The sequence below is a fragment of the Nestor notabilis genome, unplaced genomic scaffold (genome assembly GCF_000696875.1).
Source record: "Nestor notabilis isolate BGI_N333 unplaced genomic scaffold, ASM69687v1 scaffold7909, whole genome shotgun sequence".
NCBI lineage: Eukaryota > Metazoa > Chordata > Aves > Psittaciformes > Psittacidae > Nestor > Nestor notabilis.
In genome coordinates this window covers 7,325-28,274 of record NW_009942302.1, presented here as the reverse complement: position 1 = coordinate 28,274, position 20,950 = coordinate 7,325, and the positions used below count along the sequence as shown (strand labels likewise).

The 20,950-nt window shown below is 42.6% G+C and overlaps 1 protein-coding gene across 1 annotated transcript in view; it reads right to left on the bottom strand.

Annotated features, from left to right (window-relative positions):
- LOC104411008 (extracellular matrix protein FRAS1-like) overlaps window positions 1–18,719 on the bottom strand; it is a gene marked incomplete at its 3' end in the record, with an annotated part of 62,195 nt that extends 43,476 nt beyond the window's left edge. Inside the window, exons 1-10 of the mRNA XM_010021324.1 lie at window positions 18,669–18,719; window positions 16,594–16,701; window positions 14,371–14,463; window positions 12,054–12,213; window positions 11,372–11,505; window positions 8,705–8,788; window positions 7,974–8,075; window positions 7,678–7,869; window positions 4,007–4,096; window positions 2,187–2,334 (exon numbers count right to left, since the gene is read on the bottom strand). Coding sequence (XP_010019626.1) covers window positions 2,187–2,334; window positions 4,007–4,096; window positions 7,678–7,869; window positions 7,974–8,075; window positions 8,705–8,788; window positions 11,372–11,505; window positions 12,054–12,213; window positions 14,371–14,463; window positions 16,594–16,701; window positions 18,669–18,719 — 1,162 coding nt within the window. The remainder of the gene's footprint in view (window positions 1–2,186; window positions 2,335–4,006; window positions 4,097–7,677; window positions 7,870–7,973; window positions 8,076–8,704; window positions 8,789–11,371; window positions 11,506–12,053; window positions 12,214–14,370; window positions 14,464–16,593; window positions 16,702–18,668) is intronic.
- Window positions 18,720–20,950: the final 2,231 nt, after the last annotated feature.

Genomic DNA, 20,950 nt, shown 5'->3' with positions numbered 1-20,950 from the left:
TCAGATTTTCTAGGCTATTGATAAACAGGATATTCATTGTCCACATGGTTTCTCAGCAGTAAAAATCATAAGTCATCAGGAATTAATTGTCTGAAACAACGTGAACTGGAGTTTCCTTCAGTCAAACCCTGCAATAAGTCAAGGCTCTGTCCATGACAGGCCAGAGTACAGGTGGCAAACCACTCCCCCTCCAAAAAAAGGCTTTGTGTCAAAGTACCAGAGCAAGCATTTCATGGCCACAGGCACTTTTGCAAATGACACGGCTGCTTTGTTTGCAGAGGCCAAGGAAGGACTTCTTTTGCTTTACTACTGAGCTACTTCAGCTTGCTGGAAGAAAAGCTGTCAGTTCCTTCCCAGCAAGTCAGCAAAAAAGGATCCCAATGCTGAAAACTCTCCTTCAATTACACTAAATAACCTGCATGTTTCCAGGGAGATGTACCTCAGGGAAGAATTTGGAATCAAAAGCTACAGAAGACATACAGTTGAAGATAACAATGAATCCAGAGTGATAAACAGGAGGAATATAGGAGGCTCTGTCTCTATCCTTTTCTTTCCAATGACTTTCCAAAGGTAAGTACAGCCCCATCCTTCCAGTCTGACAATGAACTGACTACTTGGAAAGGTACAGAATGGGCAATTTTTCTCTAGATACAAGAAAAAATTCCCTCTGCTTCAACCCAAATGTTCCAAGTGAGAGAGCATATTTGCTGGTTTTAACATAAATACAACTGTGCTCAGGGCTATATGCTTTACACTGCCTGAGAATGAATGGGTTCTCTCTGCCTGCTTCCCCCAGCACATCTGCAAGAAGCAGCAATAAATTCGTACAGCTTTAACGAAGCAGATGCATTAGGGACTGATGCTCTGGGCTCACAGATTGAACTGCTGCAGGCTGGATTTTGCATTGGTTTCTCATCCCCTGCGATGCAAACCAGAAAAAGACAGAGCAGAAACCAGCAGGCTTCGGTAAAAGAAATTTCCATTTACCTTTTAGGACACAAAAGTGCAAGTTTAGCTCTGGCTGTCCAACACCATGATTTCAAAGCCTGTATTTTCTAAAATGCTACCATTACGGAAGCTAAACGAAGAGGGCAGATTTTCAAGGGTAATCAGTACACAGTGGCACTTCTTGATAAGAAGGAGAACAGAGGGGTGCTGAGAGCACTTTATAATCTGTCCCCTCCTTAGGAGCCTGAGCAGATGCTGTTCCCTTTCGAAAATCCAGGACAATTTTATCTCAACTGCCCAAACCCCATTTTCCTCACTTTTCAATTTGTAGTGCTTTGCATTTTTATTAGCATGCAGTAAATAACAAGCTTTAAAGCCTTAATATGGCAGATGTGCTAAGGCCCTCCTGCCAATGACAGCATAATTAAACTGTGAAGCTATTTTCTTTTTACTGAGATAAAACATTAACCAGAGCACTCTGATAAAACCAAAGTTATATAAATGAAAAAAGAAGAGTCACCAACGTGAAAAGGTAGTAAACCATACCTAAAGCCTGTGAAATGTAAGTCAAGGAGAATGACAATATCCTTGAGAAAATTTAATTTATATGCAAAATTAACATATAAGCTAAGGCTATCCTAATCTGTCCAAACAATTATTAACTGGCAACTATTCACATTTGGGTGAGTTTGTGGCATAAAAATGGAAGCGGGCTTGTTATTTCCACTCCCAAGAAAGAATCAGGAGTCCATAAACTCCAAAACCCATGTTACAATTCAGAAAGGAGCAGTCCCCTGCTTTGTAAAACTCATGTTGAAGAGAAAACAGAAAACCAAAACATTTCCAAAACACCAACCCCACAAGGAGAAACTCTTTTGCCAAAAGAAAGCTGTCATATATACGAGGGGCAACCAGTGGGAGCCTTTGGATGAAGCCTGAACCTCGCTAAGAATCCTAATGATAGGAACCTACAAACCCTAATGATTTACAATTTATTTTATGAACCCTAATGATTTAGGGTTCATAGATGATATGGAAACCAGTTAAATATGATATGGAAACCTAAATGATATGGAAACCAGTTAATTAGCACCTGAAAACTGAAGACAAGGTACAATTCAATGCAGGCCCTGAGGAAGCGAAGACCACAGGGATGGCAGAACAACCCTGTGCCAGAGGTGTATGTGACACACACTAACATGAGTGACAGTGAGGAATGACTGACCCTGGGGCTGTACCTGGCTTGCAGTGCAGGCAGCAGTCATCCTTCACCTCAACAGCCAGGCTGCCCAGCGGGCAGGGTGGGCAGGAGCGCTGGAAGCAGGTCACCTCTGCATCCCGGCATTCACATTCTCTGCACGGCCCTTCTGCCCATTTCTCTCCGTTCTGCACAAGAAACACACGACAGTCAGCATCAGCAGGGAAGCAGAGCCTTTGCACAAAAGTGTTTGTACATGCATGGAACTCTCTGGGTGAATTGCAGGGCTACATCTGTGCCAGTAGTAAATTAAACATTTGTGGGGCTGTTTCAGCACTGAGGCCTGCCGACACAGGACTCTCTGCTTCCGTGTTGTTAACCCTCCTGACCCCTTTGCCTTTCCAGAGTAAGACAGCCTGCAAAGTGCTTGCTGAGGAGTCCTTGGCCCGTGAAAATCTGAACACATTCCCCCTCAGCACTCCCTCCAAAGCATGGTGTTTTTCAGCTACCTGTAAGTCCTTTCTACTTCTTCACCTCCCTTCATTTTCATAAGATCACAGACTGGTTTGGGTTGGAAGGGACCTTCAAGCTCATCCAGTTCCAAACTCCTGACATGGCAGGGACACCTTCCCCTAGAGCAGGTTGCTTAAAGCCCCTGTGTCCAACCTGGCCTTGAACACTGCCAGGGATGGGGCAGCCACAGCTTCTCTGGGCACCCTGTGCCAGCGCCTCAGCACCCTCACAGGGAAGAACTTCTGCCTCAGAGCTCATCTCAGTCTCCCCTCTGTCAGTTTATAGCCATTACCCTTTCTGCTGTCTCCATATCAGAGGTGCTCCCAGCCCTTGGATCATCTTCACGGCCTCCTCTGGATTCACTCTTTCTAAGCCTCAAAGCATTTTATTTTCTCTCCTCCTCTCTTCTGTTGCCCTGTTTTCTAACACCGAGAACTTGCCCATACATCACAGAGATGAAGAGGTATCACCAGCTTGCTTCAGAACTACTCACTGCACCCAACACGTGTCTACTTTTACTACTCAATGCACGCCCTGTTCCCTCCTGTGGTCTGCATCCCTGGGTCCACTCGGAGGTCACCAAAGCTCAGTGGCTGAGGCACTGCTGGCACCACGTGTAGAAGTGAAAAGGCAGAAAAGAGACAGCAAACATTTTTAAACGTCGGTGAGGCTTTTGTGCTAGCTCTGCTCTTAAGAGGGATAAAGCACAAACTGGAATCAACATCTTAATATGTTTTACCTCACCTGGGTCAGAGAAGTAGATCTGAGATAAAAATGGAATGTATCAGCTTTAAAAAACAAGTATTAAACTTCTCATTTCTCACATGTGTTGGCAAACAGCAGCTATTAGCTCCAGCCCTCACCTATGAGAGCAATGAAAAGACCATTGCTAGTATATGTAAACAATGATAATTAATGTTTCCTTTCTCTTTAACTACAAAATGAAAGTTCCTTGACAATTTTAATAATGGACTTAAGTTGCAGTAAAAATTACAATCAGTGGCATACATAGCAGAAACCTATACATTGCCCCAGCTCTGTAGCCTCTACTTTATAGGCTTGAAGTGAGGCATCTTTAATTCTCTGAGATGTGCAAGAAACCTGTGAGTACATATATTAAATATTAAAGGGAAATGATTGATTATACTGCACAAAAGAAAGCAAGGCAAACTTAAATTCTGCAGCAGACACATACATTGTAAACAAGTGTGTTCTGTACGTTGTAAAAGCAGTCTGCACACAGTATTAATGAATTATTTTTCTGCTCCACTTGCAAATACCCCTCTCAGAACTGAAAAGGGAGAACAAAACTCACTATTACATGTTCCAAAGTACCAGGATACTCACAGCTTTGGTATGTTCTTTGTAAACACAGTAACTATGACTTGAAATACATTCAGGACAGCACTTCCCATCTAAGTGAATTAATTCTTCACCCTGTGAAGAGAAAGGCTGCAACAATTCAAATGGATTCCACATCGCCAAAAATACTGTGGTATGCAGAGGCAGAGCAGCTCTTGCCCTGGAATGCAATCTCCAATACCTAATTTCACCTTATCTTCTCTCCATCCTACTTTATCTCTGTAGGTACAGTTTGAAAAATGGGCCTGGTGAATACTGCAGTTGCAGAACAAACCTCGCGAAAAACCAGGGAATTCAGTAATAAGTCCATTACTTCATCCCTAAATTCAGTAGAGAATATCTCCTTTTCCTGTGGATCACCAGGATTTCACTGGACCACTGTCAAGATTTCATTGCACAGCAGCTTACCTTCATTTTGAATGTTCTACTTTTTGTCCCCAACAGAAGTACTAAGCACATGCTCTGTTTTTCCCAGATGGAAAAAGCCTGTTCTTGGTTACAACTGTACAGCTCCACAGAAACCGCTTAGCTAACTTCACTTGGAAGGTAAGAATTTAGCAGCAGGAGAAGGGAATGAAATGCCCTAATTCATCACAACTTTTTGTGTCCAAGTGGAAGCTGAATATTTAGAAAAGAGGAACACTGTCCTAGGGAACCAGGTCACAGCTCAAAAGAAAAAGCTTCAATTTCTCGAGGAGCTTTTCTGGACCAGATTCTCATGCACTGTTAACATAGGCAGGATAAGACATACTAGTCAGGAACCACACAGATGCTGGTGGCATGCTCACCAATTTTTGTCTGTGAATTACTTGAGGCTTAGATAAGGCAATAACAGCAGCAGCCACCATTAGTTTCATCAAGGTAGAACAACTAAGCCAGGCCACACTCTGGCAACCCTCATACATTTCTGAGCACAGTTCTTAGTCACTGACGACCACACACAGCCTAAATCTCTCTCTGCTGGTTCTATGCATTTCGCTCTTAAATCATTACTTCAAAATGCCATTGGCAGTGGTTGGATCTTGTGTCACTACTATGTACTATAAACTCTCCCATCCCCATCCCTGCCCACATCCCCACCCACATACATAAACACACTACAGAAAACCTGAAAACCAGGATTGTTCATCATATTCTAGGCTGAGAACACTGAAAGGCAATGATGGGCTGGGAGACAGAAGAGAGGAACAAAGATGTTCTATGCAATCTCTCTCAAACACACACACAACTCAAACACATCCAAGGCACCATAACTCTCAACTAGCTCCATTTCTTCCAAATATCAGAAAGACATTTGCAGCTTGCTGGCTGACTGGTAGTCACCCAGCACCCTGCAAGCTCTGTCCCACTGATCCTGTAGTTCCTAGGGCTGGCAGGGCTGGCAGCAGCAGTATTTCATCACCAGCCTACTCAGGTAGGCTGCAGCATCACCTGCTAGCACCCATAACCCATCTTCCTCTGAACATCCTCATGGATGTGCTTACTTAGCTGGGGTGCTGGCAAGTGCTCCAATAGGATTCTTTGATGCTCTGACAGTTTCAGTGGATTTGGTTGAGCGCATCCACTTCAAGATCCAGGGCTAACCCAGACTGCCACATAACTTGTACTTCTAGCTCATCAGTAACCTGCTGATAATGGCTTTTTGAAGATTAGTCAGAATCACCACAGACACTTTCATTTGGCAGTTGCTGCACAGGTTTGTTTGAAAGGGTTTAGAAGCTAAACCTCTATGCTCATCTAATGTTGCTCTACTGTGTCGAGCTGTCTAGGATTTGCAGTTCATATCTGTGGCCTCATTACAGTTTAAACAGGATGATGTGACCAGAAAATTAAGAGTGCCTTAATGAAGAGATGAATCCAAATTCTCCTTGCTGCACATCAGCTCTGATTTACTGAGGCAGGTAAAAAACAGACCTACAACTCAAAAAGGAAAAAGCAAAGGAAAAAGGAAATGTTTAATTTACTTTTTGAGTAAATATTTTCTTGTAATTAATTAATTAATGTGCCCTTTGCATTACTGAGGTAAACTATGGTTTAAACTTCCTCATGACTTGAAGAAGCAAGGGAAGCCATATAGAATAATAAATCCTTGGGCAAATATCTTCTATCCGGTGGGACCATAACTCTTGTCTACAACAAAGGACACTGTCTTCCTCCTTCTTCCTCTGTTTCATTCAATCCAGAATTGCAGCGGTTCATCCTCTGACAAACACTATCACCGTTTTAGATGCTCAGGCTTTAAATGGGTGGTTTCCTTTGAAAGCTTGAGTTTGAAAAATTGCTGCACACTTTTGAACACACCCCACCCCCCCAGTTTTGAACCCTACATGTTAACAGCTCCAGCTCTTCTTCTGTAAAATATCCCTGACTTTCCCGAATAATGGATTCTTTGTCCATACCTAAGATATAAGCATGAATATTAAATAATTCTCCCTACTGAGCCATGACAGCATGCCATCATCATTAGTGTAAATGATCCAATTTACAGCTATAAGCACGCAGGAAGCTGAGTGAAACAGATGCAAGTGCACAGGATTTTATGACAGCCGTGACTTTCCACCCAGCAAAATCTCCCCAAGCAGTTTAAGGTCAGATGATTGTCAGCAGTATTACACCAGTGACAAGAGTTTGGGTCCCACACTCGATGCATTTTTGCTGTTTAAAGGCAGAGTCTCAGATGTAGAAGGATATGCTTTTATTTCTAGATACATCCTCTCTGTGTGATCATCATTTGGATGACCCCACGTGTGGATTCTCACTTCTCTGAATGCTCATTAAAACAATCTAGTCCAGTGAATCTGTTATGTCCAGATTCTGGCTGGACTTCAGACACAACACAAGGGTGCTGCTACTCAAGATTTAGCATACAGGAGGAGTCACCAGAAAAGCATTAGCCACTGAGAGGGAAACTCAGGAGGCTACAGTTCCTTCCCTTCTCTTCACTGGCACTATGGAGTATAGGTATAAAGCAGGTATTAGCCTACGATTAAAACAGATGCAGTGACAAACAACACAAGCCTTATCCCACTGCAAAAAGGCAATTCAAAACACATTTATGTGTCTGTGTGAAGCATTCACCCTATCTAATGCATTTTGTACATCCACTTTAGAGTAAATATAACCTAACCTGGGGGAGGATGTGGGTGGTTAGTTTTGGAGTAAATAGCACCGGGAATAGAATAGCTTCACTTCCATGCCAAGAATGGTATGGAAAAAATGGAGGTAAGTGGAACACTGACTTGCATATCCAGATACCTTACTGAAGCCCACTGCAGCATACGGAACGAAGATAAACAGAGTATTTCTTGAGCTTTTAACTATCTCTGACCTGTATGTTTCTCCCCATGTTCAGCTCCTGGTATAGCCAGAGGTCACTGAAATCTCTGGGTGTCCAACCCTCCATTATAACAGTGTCGGAGGGAACCAAAGATAAATTAGTCAGTGATTTACACTTGCTTGCTTCACAACACAAGCCCACTACGAAGTCAAATTTGCAGAGAAGATACAAACCTTCCTCTCCTTTCCTGAGAAGTGTTTTCAAGGTAAATGGCACTAAACAAGCCCTAAGATGTCAGTTGAGAAAAAAAGAAAAGGGGAAAGAAAAAAAAAATACAAGACTTGAGAGATCCATCTTGAAACAAGAAAGCCTTTCTTACCTTGGCACACTCCACTTTGGCACACTCTGCTTCCTGACAAGTGACTTGCCCTTGATCACACACGCAGAAGTCACAGTAAGTACGATTCCACATCTCACCATGGTACCTGAGAGTGTCGTCATACAAGCAGTTTCCCCTGGAAGGCACACACTCCTGACAGCACTTCCCAGGATGCTGCACCTTGTTTTCCCCCTACAAAACATCAGCCAGCATTGAGCAGGACTGCCTGAACCTGTTGGCACAGGCACAGTGATACGGGCAGGCAAGGATATCAGATGTGAATGATTTTTAACTACCTTCTCACAGGTAACAGAGTCACAGGTCTCGCTCAGACATCTGACTTCCCCCTTGTAACAAACACATGCAGTGCAGGCATTTTTCCTCCACTGTTCACCATGCTGCTCAAAAAGAACACGAATACAAGTGTTAAACACTCTTTGTAAATCATAGAATCATAGCCAAATTCTTTCCAGAAATCCATGCTGCTTATGGAATATGATGGCTCCTTCTGCATGTCTGTATCAGATAATAAACTCTTCTTAAAAAATGCTTATATCTACGTGAGCAGCAAACAGGAAGAGGCAGATGACACTGAGGTGTGTGTCACTCATCAACTGCAAGCTACTGACATTGGTGAGGCCTATTGAATCCTAATAATTACTATTATTAGCAAAAGATGATTAGTAACAGAGTATCCCACAAACATAACCATTAAATAATGAATTAAATTAATGCCAGATGATACAATGAAAGCTATAAACACTTTGACCTTCACCAGTGCTTTCTGCTTTCCTCCTTCAAAAAAGTGTGAAAAGAAAGTGCTCAATCTGCTTCACCTTGCAAATTGCCTTTCTGCTTGCCAGCAAATTCTTATCTAGTCCTAATTTCTTTCCTCTTTTGGCTTTCCAAGAAGAAAAAAGCAACGGTTGTACTAAGCTTTCAGTGCTGGCAGAAAGTCAGATGCTGAAAGAGAGATGTGCCAGAACTTGTGAACAGCTGCCTTTTGGTGTGGTTTGTCAGAGATTACCTGGTACACTCTTCCTGACACCGAGCAGGGCTTTGGAACACATTCTGGGCAGCATTTTCCAGGAGGCGTAACCATAACTTCATCCTAAACAGAAAGCAGGAGAGACAAGCAAAGTAAGAGCATGAACAGTGAACATGGGGCTCAGCATCACTGCCTGGAATTCCAGGCGTGTGGTATCTCTGCGATAACCCACAGTCACTCAAGGCTTCATTTTGGCTCCAGTATCTGGGGTAGTCTTCAGAGCATGAGATCAGTGTAGAAAACAAAAAAGAAAGACATTTCCTTCATCTCATTTTCTGGGCTTCTTTGGATGGCAGCTGAGGTCCAAATACATAGATAAGTATATGAATATAAAATATAAAGACACACACACAAGATAAAGTACTTATATTCAGGTATACAGATACATAGAGGGGGAAAAAGTATATATAAGGCTATGTAGAGAAGCACACTAAAGCATGAGATGGAAGAGATTTTTTTTTCCTGGTACTGCCACATTTTGAGGCTTTGAATGTGTGATTTACACTCAGGCATTTGCACTGTTTTAGTTAAATACATACAGCACAACTGTCTGTACAGGTGATAAATTATGCTTAAAACTGGATTATCCTAATTTAAACTTTTTCATGACTAGTTTAAATCACATTGGAATAGGCTGGCACTTCACATCAGTATAACAGTTCCTGCATGCCCTAACTCCACCCATCCAAAAGGTGTCTAATTCTCCTGCTACAATTTAATGTACATCCAATGATCTGGAATAGTATTGTTCACCAGCACCTCCCTGCAGCCATATCAGGATGACCACCTCGGAAGAGTGGCTTGTGGGCTGGTAGTGTAGAAATGCCAAGCACTATTATCTGCTTTCTTAGCTTTCGAAGAAAGCATGGAAGACTTACGCAGACCTAAAAGAACTCTTTCATAGATTTTGGTGGAATATGTGGTAGGACATTCAGGTGCACTCCTCTGTGGAACAAGCATTTTTGAAGTTCCTCTCCCTTAACACCCAGGGAAGGGCACAGTTATCTGAAAGATGGAAGATGAGAGTTTAATACTGGGAGAATTTATGTTTTGGCTTTTGACAGGGAGTGGAGAATGAAGAAAGCAACAGAGATATAGGCACAAGCAAGAAAATGTTAGGTATGATTGAGAGCACATCCTGCTAATGTCCCTTCCTCTGGGCACCTTGGTAGGCAATACCTTGAACACCATCAAAATTTACTTTCTTCTGCATTAACTTGGATGCTCTCAGCAGATTATTCTCAGATACATCACAGCACCAACACAGTTGTTTCTGTTTCCACAAATTAAATCCTAATGATTAGCTGATTAAACATTAGTGCAATCAGTCAGCAGGTAACAGCAGTCCATTTGGAGTGGGAAAAGGGGAATCTAAAGCAAGCATAAATTTGTTTTAATGCACAGTACTTAGTCAGTAAATCTAATTGAGTATCTCAGGACAGAGCAAAACACAATTAGCATGCACAGAAACAGGTGTGTTAATGGCACAAACATCTGGCCCAGTAGTAGAAAGCTGGGTAAGAATCAACAGGAAAAAAAAAGTTTATTACTACTGTTTTTGGCTTTCTCAGGGCTACAGAGAAGTGTGCACACATTTCAAGGGAGCTTCTGGATTCATCAGTGGAGCGTGGTAATAGATTAAATAACATCTGGGAAATGGCACCCCCTAAAACATCAAGTCAAGGTCAGAATTTCCAGGGAGCCAGTTCCTGCATTTCCTTGGCACAGCATGCTGTTGTAAAAGATAACACCAAGGTGCCCAAGACAGCTAGTACAACGGGCCCAATGAAAAGAAATCCAAAAAAAGCATAGTCATACCCTTAAACATTTGCAATATAATAACAAGAATTAAAAAAATGAGTCACTTTTATAGAGCGTGGAATACCGTCCATAATCTTGTGGTGTTTTGCTTGGGTTGATCACTGCATAAGTGCCAAGAACCCATCATTTGTCCACAGCAAAGACCCTGAAGGCAAATGTCCCAGTTCTCTCAACTGGACTAAAACCGTTAAGTCACTGCTTGAGCTTGCCTGACTTATCTGACTGGTTTGGTTGATTTCTAAACACAAGCACACATATGGAACAGTGCTCTTCCAGCTGAAGTTGGTTTACATTTCTTAACTCTTTAAGTCAGAAGGGGAATTTCATCTGCATTTGATTACTTTCAACTGTATATCTAGAGTTCCTATTAAAAAAAAAATAAACAAGTTGTGGAAACCAAACTTTTCAGCTGCAAAGCAAACAGTGAAATTTGTGAAGATAAAACCCGACCAAAAATCTTGCGGTTTAATTACTTCCTTCATAGAAATAAAATAATTTCCTGATCAACCCTATGTTATTTTTTAGTATAAAACATAAAAGCAATTTCTTTAGACAGTATTGTGCTTAATTAGCCAGCAAAGGCATGATGAGAGTAAAATGGTGAAGAAAGAAGATAGCAGGGAAGATACAGCCAACATATGCATATTGACAGGCTTAACTGTCACTCCACATCATTTCTACACATCAAAATTCCCTTCTCCAAATCGCCTGCTCGTCACACAGAAGATTTGCCTGCTAATTTGTACACCTGCATGAGAAATGGCCCTGGCTAAGGAAAAGAGGACAGTCATGTGTAAGGTCCCCAGCAGGCTGATGGGTCCTGACCTTACTACACAGTAGATTCTGGCAGGACGCTGTGAAGCACTTAGTCACACCATCCCTGCAGATGCATTTGGAGCACCGACCAAAGTGCCAGTCCTCCCCGTCCTGGAACAAGTGTCCATCAAAGGAGCAAGGCTCTAGGAGATAGGAGAACAAAAGGTAATTTTCTTTTCCAAGGCCCTTTAATCCCTTTCTGTCATCCATAACCAAAACACTTATTTTGTTCCTCTAAGAATTCAAAACCCCAGTTTGTCAAAGCATGTAATGACAGTAACAGTTCCACCAGTTTTCAAGGGCTTTAGATGTGGGAGTTAAGAGCTCTGGATGAACCTCTTCCACTGGGCTTCTATGAGAAAAGATATCCAACAGCTCAGGCATTTCTGGAACTTACAGTCCAAGTCCCTCAGTACACAGGAAATATCTGCATTTTTTTTCCAGATTTTAATCTCCAAAATAAGGACTTATTAGGCACATCTGCTCACTGCTTAAAGCTCACCACTTCCTCTTGGCCTACAGATGAAGCTGTTAAAAATGTAAATATGGTAGCAGGACAGAAAGAGAATTAAGGGACACACTTGACACCAGTGTCCTCCCAAGAGAACCGAACAAGACAAGAAAAGCTTTGGACTAAAAGGAGATTTCCAATGACCTACTGCTTGGATCAACAAAGCCAGACAATACTCACCTCCATGGCCCACACATCTGGGACAGCAGGATCCCTCAGCAGTGTACTGCAGCTCTCCTCGTCCACACGTGAGGGCTGGGCAGGCTGGGGGAGTGCAGTTCACCTTCCCATGGGCACAGGAACACTGGACACATCCAGAGCTGGCCCACTGCGTGCCATGCTGCAGTGCACAACACAACCAGAGGCACAGAAAACACAGCATTAATCCAGCTGCTGATGAGACCTGTAAATAGACCTGCTACCCTTCAAGCCCTACATTAGTATTAACTTTACTCTTTTGCAGGCCCTGTCAATCCGGACACATTATAGCCCTTATTCCTGGCTGCACTACTGGGGCTAAAAGTAAGTTAATACTGGTAAAGGAGCAAACTTGGAAATCAGCCTCATTTTCCTTCCTGTTCCAAAGTGGCATCCAGCAACAACCCACTGCAAAACATCCAGACTAATGGATACATCCCCTCTTCATTACAGCTTCTGCAGGGCAAACTCTACATTTAGAGACATGTTTTCTTTAGAGTAATAGTCACCGTGGACCACAACATACACCTCGCCACAATGCCCGCCCCACATAATTAACACACTTGACTATGAGTAAAACCTCATTAGATTTGATTATTCATTAATACAGAAACAACTATCTTTACCCTGAGGGAGGATGAGGAAAAACTGGCCCCAAGAAGAAACATGTCAGTGCATTGCAACACTCTCCAACAAATAGAGGATGTTAATTTTTAGAAAACGTGCAATACTGAATTAGGCAGGGAGTAAAAAAGCTCTTGCCAGACAGAAAATACAGATTTTCTTCTATGGACCTTCTGCTTGGGGCCAGTGTTGCTAGCCAGATACTTGCAGAATGATGGTCAAGTCATAAAGCATTACAGTGGCTCACTGACAAAAGAGAAAACGTCTTCCTTGAAGAAATTTGTGCCAACCATCAATACAAGACTTTGCACTAACAAGAAAATCTTTCTAATGACCACCTCAGAGTGGATTTGGTGTGCCACAGGTAACCATAGGTACAAACATGTCTCTGATCCCTGTGGTGATGCATACCTGACTTGTGTCCCAAGAACAGGCTTACAGACAGACAGAATACAAACACTGCAGCAAAAGTACAATATAGCTAAATGCAGCAAAGCAACAAGAAATATAATGTAATGTAATATAATATTACCTAAATGTTATTATATAATATGAAGAAATATGAGAATATATATTATATAAAGAAAGATGAAAGGAGGGTGGATGTAGGGACTGTAGTGATAGGACAGGGGGCAATGGGTTCAAACCTAAGCAGAGGAGATGCAGGTTAGATATAAGGAAGAAGTTGTTCCCTGCGGGGGTGCTGAGGTGCTGGCACAGGGTGCCCAGCGAAGCTGTGGCTGCCCCCTTCCCCGCCGTGAGGTTGGACACAGGGGCTTGGAGCAACCTGGTCTAGTGGAAGGTGTCCCTGTCTGTGGCAGGGGGTCGGCACTGGACGATCTTAAGGTCCTTTCCAACCCAAACCATCCTATGATTCTATGTGCTATCCCTCCTATCCCAGTCTTTGTCTAGCTCCTAACAGATTCATGCTGGTCATGCCTCATGATGAAACAGAGGGTGACAACATCAAACTCAGGCGTAGAGCATCAGGGCCAAATATTCAAATGTACTGGGCATTTTAGCATATTTCTTAAGAACTGGGCTTGACTTCCCTCTTGTCAAGCAGAAAAGTCTGTAAGAGACCAGACACAGAACTTGGGTTCACTGTTAAGACATTGTTCTACATTTACGTATTTACCTTTTACATTTACCTATTGCTGTGATTCATTAACTACTACCCATGAATCTTTATTTTTTTCTCATCTGTATACACTTATTGTTTTGGCCTTTCAGCACCACTGGGTGAAACCACATCCTTCAACCTGCTTCTTGAATAATTCAGGATTACTAAATACATAACCCAGGTCGCACAACAGCAATCAATGTCTCCCAGCATAGATGGCTGATGAGAGAAAAGCCTTCTTTGTGGATAGCTAATATGTCAAGTTCACTGTGCTTTGCTGCCCTACTAACACTACTATGTTGTCTCAATCATCCACAGAAACAGCAAAGTGAATGAATGAGTGGGAAACTTTCTCCCCTTAAGACAAGAAGACAGATTGCTCAGTGACACATTCCCTTTCTGCAAAGCCCGATGACCAAACTGCTATTATATTACATGATTTGATCGTGATAGAATATAAGCACATCAGCTAAGCATTCTTCACTGACATAAACCAGAGAGCTAAAAACTGGAAAGGATTCCCCCTGCCAAGAAACATGACCAAGCACTCACGCTGTGGATCTGTCCTTCATGCTGGCAAAAGCCTTCAGCTCTGGAGGCACACTCAGGGCAGCACTTTTTGGAGGCTATTTGGAGCACTTCTCCCTAAGAAGAGACAAGAATCCAATAAGCACATGTGGAACAGAGACTTCAACATGAAGGTAAAGACATGGGGCCTTGCTGGACCTGGTGCTCTGTTTAGACAGTAGAAGTATGAAGTGAAATATATAATGCTGCTACACAAGATCCCTTTGTTGGGATCATATCAGTTTCCCCTATTTGACATTTTACCATCAAAATAACAGGAGAACTTATACCCCTAACAGTACAATTAGGAAGTCTCCAGCTGTCCCTTCCAACCCAAACCACCCTGTGAGTCTGTGTGAAATGTCACAAGATTTTTTTCTCTCTGTTTTCTAAAAGAAATAATTTGATTTTTCAAATTAAAAAAAAAAAAAGGTTTCCTTCAATACCATGTTTTTTAAGAGGTGGGAAACAAAATGAAACATTTCATTTAGCTTAAACCATTAAACCCTATTCAACTGTGATCCTGCTGGGGAGAAGCTGTTCTTGGTTGTTGGCTTGTTTTGGTTCACACAACAGAAATAATGTTTGCAGATTTTCCACCTACTCAACACATTGGGCACACACAGCAGTTAAGTTCTATATACAAATGTTTAGGATGCCAATGGGGATGCTTTTTGCAGAGCCTGCCTGGTTTTGTTTGTGCTTTCGTGCTGTAAACAAGATCAGCAATACTAGCATAAATCTCATAATGAGCAAACAAGAAATAAACCATGGAGAGGGATGGTGATTTCTGCCCTTGTTCATCAGGGGTTGCTTTGTGCCTGAAGGATGGCTGGATTTTTTACTTCTGAGATCTTTAATGATCCTTTTGAACATTTGAATGGCCAGACCTTTATGGAACACTTAAACTCTTTTGTCTTGAAGATCACTCATGTCAAGGAGTCACACAGCTTCATTTCACACTATAAATCTATCTCCCTTTATAGGCTTTAGAGTTGCCACCTTTTCATTTATCTAGTTTTTTAAGATGAACAACATCACTCATTACTGTTGTGCCGTGCCAGCACTTCTTTTTATTTCTCTCCTCTTTAGCACAGAACTTCCTAATATTTCAGTCTTGCTTCAATCAATACACAGTGATAATAACAGGGAGAACCAGTAAGAATCAAAATTATTTCCTCGTTAATGCTGTCATATTGGAAAACATTTTAACCTGCTTCATAAAGCCATATAATTGTATTAGCAGAGCCTCTTTAAAACACTAATTTTCATTGCCATTCATGCATGCTACCCCAGTAATCCAGATGCTAATGCAAGACCAATTCCATGGCCAATTAGCTGTAACCATTAATAAAGGCTCAGACAGAGAAAGATAAAACAGGAGACAACAAAAGCTCAATGGCCACCACAAGGCAGAAGAAACTGGAAGACTAACGTTTAAGTTCAGCTCTGTCATTGTTCATCAGGGTGGAAAGCGTCCACCTGCATGTTTAAGGAAGACCTAGCTCTGCCTTCAAATGTAGGGTGACTGGAAGCTGGCCTCATGCTGGGAGGTCCAAGTCCATTCAGGGGCTTCCTTCGGGGACAAGACTGCCATTGCAGCACAAGCAGCCTGCAAGCTGTTCCAACACCAAGCCTCCGGCTGTAGCATGGTAAGGGGACAAAGGTTCACACACTGGGTTTTGCCCATGTGTTTCTTGCATACAAGCTTGCATCGGTGAGATGTGAAAGGGTACAGGGACTGTGCCTGACCCTGAGCAGTCACACACACCCTAGGAAGTGAAATGGGATTTCACTGTTCCCTCTTGCTTCCCCCAGATCCTGCTGTTAACTAAAAGGGAGCTGCAGGGAGGCAGCTGAGTCCAGAAGGTTGACATGGCAGCTATCACCGCAGTGTATGAAGAGACGCAATCAGCTCACCTCTGCCACCTTCTCCAAGAAAACACCTCATGCTGAGTCCTCTTTCTGTGTCCCTCTTAACACAAGAGGAGCTTTGCTTCCACAAGGACTGTAAGACCAACTACCCCAACTGCTCCCACCACACCTTTAACAGATACCTCAGTGTGGTGGACCCAAACACACATTTTAATGTACAACTATTCCAGGGGTTTCAAGCAGTGGAAGGCTGGGAACTCCAGAGCGACCTGACATTTCTCCCACCACCAGGACACTGGGTCAGCTGGCATTTGAACAGTCGCAGCCCCTCACCTTCTGAAAGTCACACTGGGGGTGTTTGCAGAGGGTAGGTTCACAGGTGACAATATTGCTGTGGCAACGGCAGTCTTGGCAAGAATCTGGCTTCCAAATGGTGTTATTCTGCAAATAAACAGAAGTTTTAAATGAGACCCATACAGCACAAGGCAAGTGCTATTTTACACAACAGCAAATAGCTCAAATAGCTCAATATAGACAGACTGGAAGAGTAAAGTCTGCAACAGGCCACCTTTCCCTCCTTCCCACATGCTCCTCAGGCACAACTTTGGTGTTGTTCATTCAGTGAGTTCAAAAACACTGTTGAAAAACAAGGCCACGCACAGCAAATCCTAAAATCGCAGACTGGTTTGGTTGGAAGGGACCTTAAAGTTCATCCAGTTCCAACCCCCTGCTATGGGCAGGGACACCTTCCACTAGAGCAGGTTGCTCCAAGCCCCATCCAGCCTGGCTGTGAACACTTCCAGCAACGGGGCACTCCAAAGGCAAGATAATCATCAGGACACAATCTCCAACAACTTCAAGGTGTTTAGAGCATCTGTGGGAAACTTTATAATTCAGTTTGGACTGTCCAAACTTCAGCTATCCCGATGAGCACAGCTTGTGTGGAGGCAGCTGAGGTAGCTTTGAGGCTAAACTGCTCCTGGGTAACTGTGGTAGCACTCAGCACCCCATAAGCTGATAGGGAACACAGGTAAATCTTGACATGAGTGAACACAAATGAGCTGTTGAATGTAACATTGAAACTTTTGAGGACGAAAAGGTTCTAGTGTTAAAACCACGATGTAAACTCTGCTTATTACATTAGGCTGTAAGATGGAAGCAAAGGTCTAAAGAGCCTAAGATGCAATTAAACTGATTTAGTCAAAAATGCTGAGTGCATAGCCAAGTACAAACAGGCTCCATCTGGTCCCATTTACTCCAACAGGTCATGAAGAGGACTCTGATCAAGCAGACAGTCCAACAGATTTGGGAATAGCTGTCGCTACCACTCCATCAGTGTACCCAGCTGGAACACCCACAGCTAATTGTCTAAAGAGTTGTCACCACCCCAGCTTGACCCCTTTCCATTCCTTCCACGCTGAGGTCACAACCCCACACAACCACCCTGCATTCATAAGGCAGCTCAGACCCTGACACTTGCCAGACTTCTCCTTGCTTCCCACCAGTTTCTCCAAGGTCTGAGCAGCCACTTCGAACGCATCACTTTTGGTAGGATGCTTGGAAAACAAAGTCTTCTTTCTCTTTACTCCTGAACACTGACTTCCAGCCATCCTGATACCAAATAGCATCAGCAGCATCCCAGAGAAGCAGCCAAGTCTGCCTGTCACCCCTCTTCCTACAAACGTCTTGCCTGCACTCAGTTCTTCCACATTGTCACTTCACCCAAACCAAGCATCCTTTCTCTGGCAGTTTAAAAAAGCAACCAGTAACTATGTACTGAGGTATTCTGAATGATTCAATTGCCATGTTCATGTTTAATTAGCTGGTTTTTAAAGCCCTCAGTTAAATCCACCAAAAGAAAATGGGACAAGGAAGATCAGTTTCTTGCCTGAAAAAAACCCTTCCCATTAGGCAACCCCTATGCGTACAGCAGGCTAAATTTATGCCACACAGGAAATTTTCCTGTGCAGTACAGACAGCTGCTATCCAAGCCATTAAGCCTCATTTTTAATGGATTTGAAAAGAGACCAGACTTTGCCACTCATTTACATGATGCAGTGATTTACTCCATTAAGTCAATTTACTCAGAGTGTAAAGTACGACTCAGGCAAATTAAGATATGAGAAGATGATTAACAGTTGACTACTAAGACCATATTTAGGGCTAACTACTAAAACTGTTAAGCATAATGATAAAGCACTGAAATGTGCCTTAAAAGCCCATTAGACTGCTTAATGAGAGCAAAAATATCTTGAAAAATCTGGCCATTTGCTCAGGAACTTATGCAGAAGCTATTGGGTGCTGCGGTCTTGCAAGAAGTTCATGGGATCTACAAGCGACTCAAGAAGTTCTACAAGCCAGTGTGTGTAAGGTGTGGGGAGAGGTGATCTTACAAGGCTTCACCTCACCTGCATAACTGAAATAGGGCACTGGTAGGGGCTCTCTCTTCTTCCACCCATCCTGCATGCAGGGCTGACTGTCAAGGAGAAAAGGCCGGTTGCCTCCCCTGGGAAAGAGGGCTCTTGGTCAAAACCAAACAGCTTACCCTACAATGCTGGATCAACAGTGCAAACCTGCAAGCAGTGGGATAACCAAAAATGCTGCTGACAATTCCTTGTGCCTCTTCGCTGCTTTACAGAAGCATTTCATTCCTATCAAACCGCGCTCTTCTCTTGTGGCAGAGTTCACACACAAGGAACAAACACTCTGGCAGCACCACAAATTCAGGTGAAGAATTCTCTGATAGTGTGATGATGATGGCAACACTAACCCCAGTAACAGTGATGGCAGTAAGTGTACAACAGCCCCTCAGGTAAGATATCAACAAGACCAAGAGAGATGGTAATTTCTGGCTCTGGCAATACAGCTGGTTCTCCTCTCGCACACACATGGCTGTGGCTCTAGAAAGGAAACCCTGACTTCATCTCTGCTGGCAGACTTAGACTACGGTTACAGGGTAAGTTCAGGTTAAGTTACATGCGTGCCAAGCTTTAGTTAGGGAGTTAACACATTCTGCCCTCCTTAACAGAGCTTTATCAGATTCACCCAAAAGACTCCTAAAACCATGATAATACCTGGATCTCCAAACATCTTTCCACTATAGAGAATGATGTTTAATCTGTTTGATGGAATTATTTTATGTATCTATTGATATATTTGCTGTATGTATTTGATGCATCCTTTGCTTGCTTGTTTCTAGTTGGAAGAAAACCTCAAAGCAGTGGGTGGCAAACGAGAGAATCAGTGTGAGAAAACAATGTCAGTGGTGGAAAGCAGCCTGGATTTTAAAACCGGTAGCTCACTGCAGGGTGAGGCTGCTGCCTCAGAAGCCAGACATGGGTTAAGACTGAGCACAGGGAGCAGATGAAGTGCTTCATCACCTGGCTCTCCTAAACCTTCACCTATGGCCTCTCTTCTTCATTAAAATAAAAACTATTTCCATGGTGGAAATGGAAATGGCCAAAGGACTCGCATGGCAAGAGGTCAGCACAGAGCCACCCTTACTCACATTGTGAGACTCAAATGCTCAAGTTTCTCATAAGAAAACCTTCTCTTTGCTCTTCTCCCTTATTTTCTATTACAGCGTAAGCTCAAACCAGCTTTTTCTAAATCCACATGATAATAATCCACTTGGAATATCTGCATGCATCACTGATTTCCATTTGCCAGGTATCAGATCAAAACTGACACATGCCCACAGAGGTTTTAAGAAATCATAATACAGTTAATAGCCAGAAAACTACTACCGGATTTTTTGGGTATGAGAGTCTTCCACACAGCTCATGGGTCTAGGTGTTCAGCTCTTTTGACAGTTCAACATTAAGGTTAAGATTCCTGGCTATGGAGCAACAGAACTAAACCCAAATTGGAAAAGTCTGGTGATAATTAAGTTTACTGATTTCTCTGCAGAAAAGCAGAGGGTTTATTCTCTGTAATGCTACCAAATGTCTGAATGTTACACACAGTAAAATGAGTAAAAGGCAACACTCTGGGTACGAGCCACTGAAAGTGCAAGGCCATTTAACTCCTTTGAAATGGGAGGGAAAAGCAGCCCTTGTACTTCATACACATGATGGAAATCCATGAAAGAAAGGGGAATTTATTGCAATAATTAGTTGTGGTGGTATTCCTGGATGTTGATGCCTTTAGTATCACGTCTCAAACCCATTTTAACATGTGCCCTGTTTACATGGAAATGCGTAGCTGACAGCTGCTGATACAGTAAAGCATAAAAAGATTTATTGGTACATATTTAGAGCTCTCGTGACCTGGAGAACACAGACTACCAGTATTTTTATTATTCTTTTTGGTTTTTCCATTTCAAATGTGACTATCACTAAGGCAACCAAACACTTAGAAGGACACTTTAAAGCTCCCAGTTATTACTGTTCTAAACATACAACAAGACTTTTTGGTAGACACTTAAAGAACTGCTGTAACATCTTCCCCAAGGCACTGTACCTCAGTGGACAAATTATCTGCTACAATTTAAGCACTGAATTCCTATCCTGTTAAGGGTGTACTTTTATCAATGACAATTTAAGAAGCTTTTTCCTTACAAGTACTAATATAATTAACAGTATAAATAATGAAATGCTGTGCACAGAGCACTTGAAGATGGAAAGCACTCCTTAGGCGCCAAGTAGTGCCATTATTATTTATTAATTCTTTGGATTTCTCTACATCAGAG